Consider the following 1,115-nt stretch of genomic DNA (forward strand, 5'->3'; position numbering starts at 1 on the left):
TTTAAGGGTTAGCTAATAATCTGGTACTAGTGTAACAACAGATTCTTAGTTTTCCAGTTGAATTTGTTTAGTTCTGTTATGCCAAGTTTCAAATTAAATAGTTTTATTTTTCTTTCATTGATTTGTTTTTCCTTGGCTTTCGAAACCTCTGTCTCTATCTTGCTCTATCTGTCTCTCTTCATGTACAGCTTATATTAATGCATGGTTGATTGTTTTGCATGTAGGTTTTTTTTTTTTTTACTTTGCCATATCACATGAGCTTGTTTTTGGAGGGCGTATCAAAATAAGTTGTGTCTGTTAGAAACACTGTTTTGGACTCTTTGGTGTAGATAATTTGGAAGATTTGTACCATCATCTTCACCTTTCATGTCAGAACTGGAGCTTCTGAAGCACTAACTTGTCCTTCCTGGTTCACTCCTCTCCTCCTCCTCCTTCTTCCCTCCCTCTTCCATCTGCCTCTCGCCTAACCGAAGGTGTCTACGGTGACGTGCAGCGTGTGAAGATCCTTTACAATAAGAAGGACAGTGCTCTAATCCAGATGTCTGATGGAAACCAAGCCCAGTTAGGTAAGCTGCCGCGCTGTTCTTTTCGTGATTAACATGTATTGTTTTTATATCGCATTAAGACAAACAAAGAGCTGTCTTTGTCTTCGTTATCTAGCCATGAGCCATCTGAACGGGCAGAAGATGTATGGCAAGATCATCCGTGTGACCCTGTCCAAGCACCAGACAGTACAGCTGCCCAGAGAGGGTTTAGATGATCAGGGCCTGACCAAGGACTTCACAAGTTCTCCTCTGCATCGCTTCAAGAAGCCTGGGTCTAAGAACTTCCAGAACATTTTCCCCCCTTCAGCTACACTCCATCTCTCCAACATACCGTGAGCATGCAGGAGAACATCAGATTTGTGTATATTTGTGCAGCTGTGCAGATTTGTACAGTCCTAATGAATGCTAGTGGTGATTTTTCTCTAGGTTTTGCTATTTTATTAATACATGTGTATTATTCTGGAATCATAAATCTTGGACCAAATGCTGACCATCTTTTTAAATTAATTGTCAGTTTTTTCCCTTGCAGTGTCTTTCAGTTCAAGTCTGAGATTAAAATGTGGCTACCAA

At 40.4% G+C, this 1,115-nt stretch overlaps 1 protein-coding gene across 1 annotated transcript; it reads left to right on the plus strand.

The window, feature by feature from the left end:
* The first annotated feature begins 157 nt into the window (after nucleotides 1-157).
* LOC107682752 (polypyrimidine tract-binding protein 2-like) lies at nucleotides 158-914 on the plus strand. Its single transcript, XM_016478903.1, has 2 exons — nucleotides 158-566; nucleotides 661-914. Exons 1-2 carry the CDS (start codon nucleotides 539-541, stop codon nucleotides 879-881), a joined length of 249 nt encoding a protein of 82 aa, XP_016334389.1. The 5' UTR covers nucleotides 158-538; the 3' UTR covers nucleotides 882-914.
* Nucleotides 915-1,115: the final 201 nt, after the last annotated feature.

Source organism: Sinocyclocheilus anshuiensis, unplaced genomic scaffold (genome assembly GCF_001515605.1).
Source record: "Sinocyclocheilus anshuiensis isolate Anshui unplaced genomic scaffold, SAMN03320099.WGS_v1.1 C32557505, whole genome shotgun sequence".
NCBI lineage: Eukaryota > Metazoa > Chordata > Actinopteri > Cypriniformes > Cyprinidae > Sinocyclocheilus > Sinocyclocheilus anshuiensis.

What these genes read in the sequence shown, in the direction of transcription:
- LOC107682752 (XM_016478903.1), top strand. Translation starts at nt 539, where the DNA reads ATGTCTGATGGAAACCAAGCCCAGTTAG. An exon ending in TGGAAACCAAGCCCAGTTAG is followed by an intron (nt 567 to 660) that starts GTAAGCTGCCGC and finishes TTCGTTATCTAG; the next exon opens with CCATGAGCCATCTGAACGGG.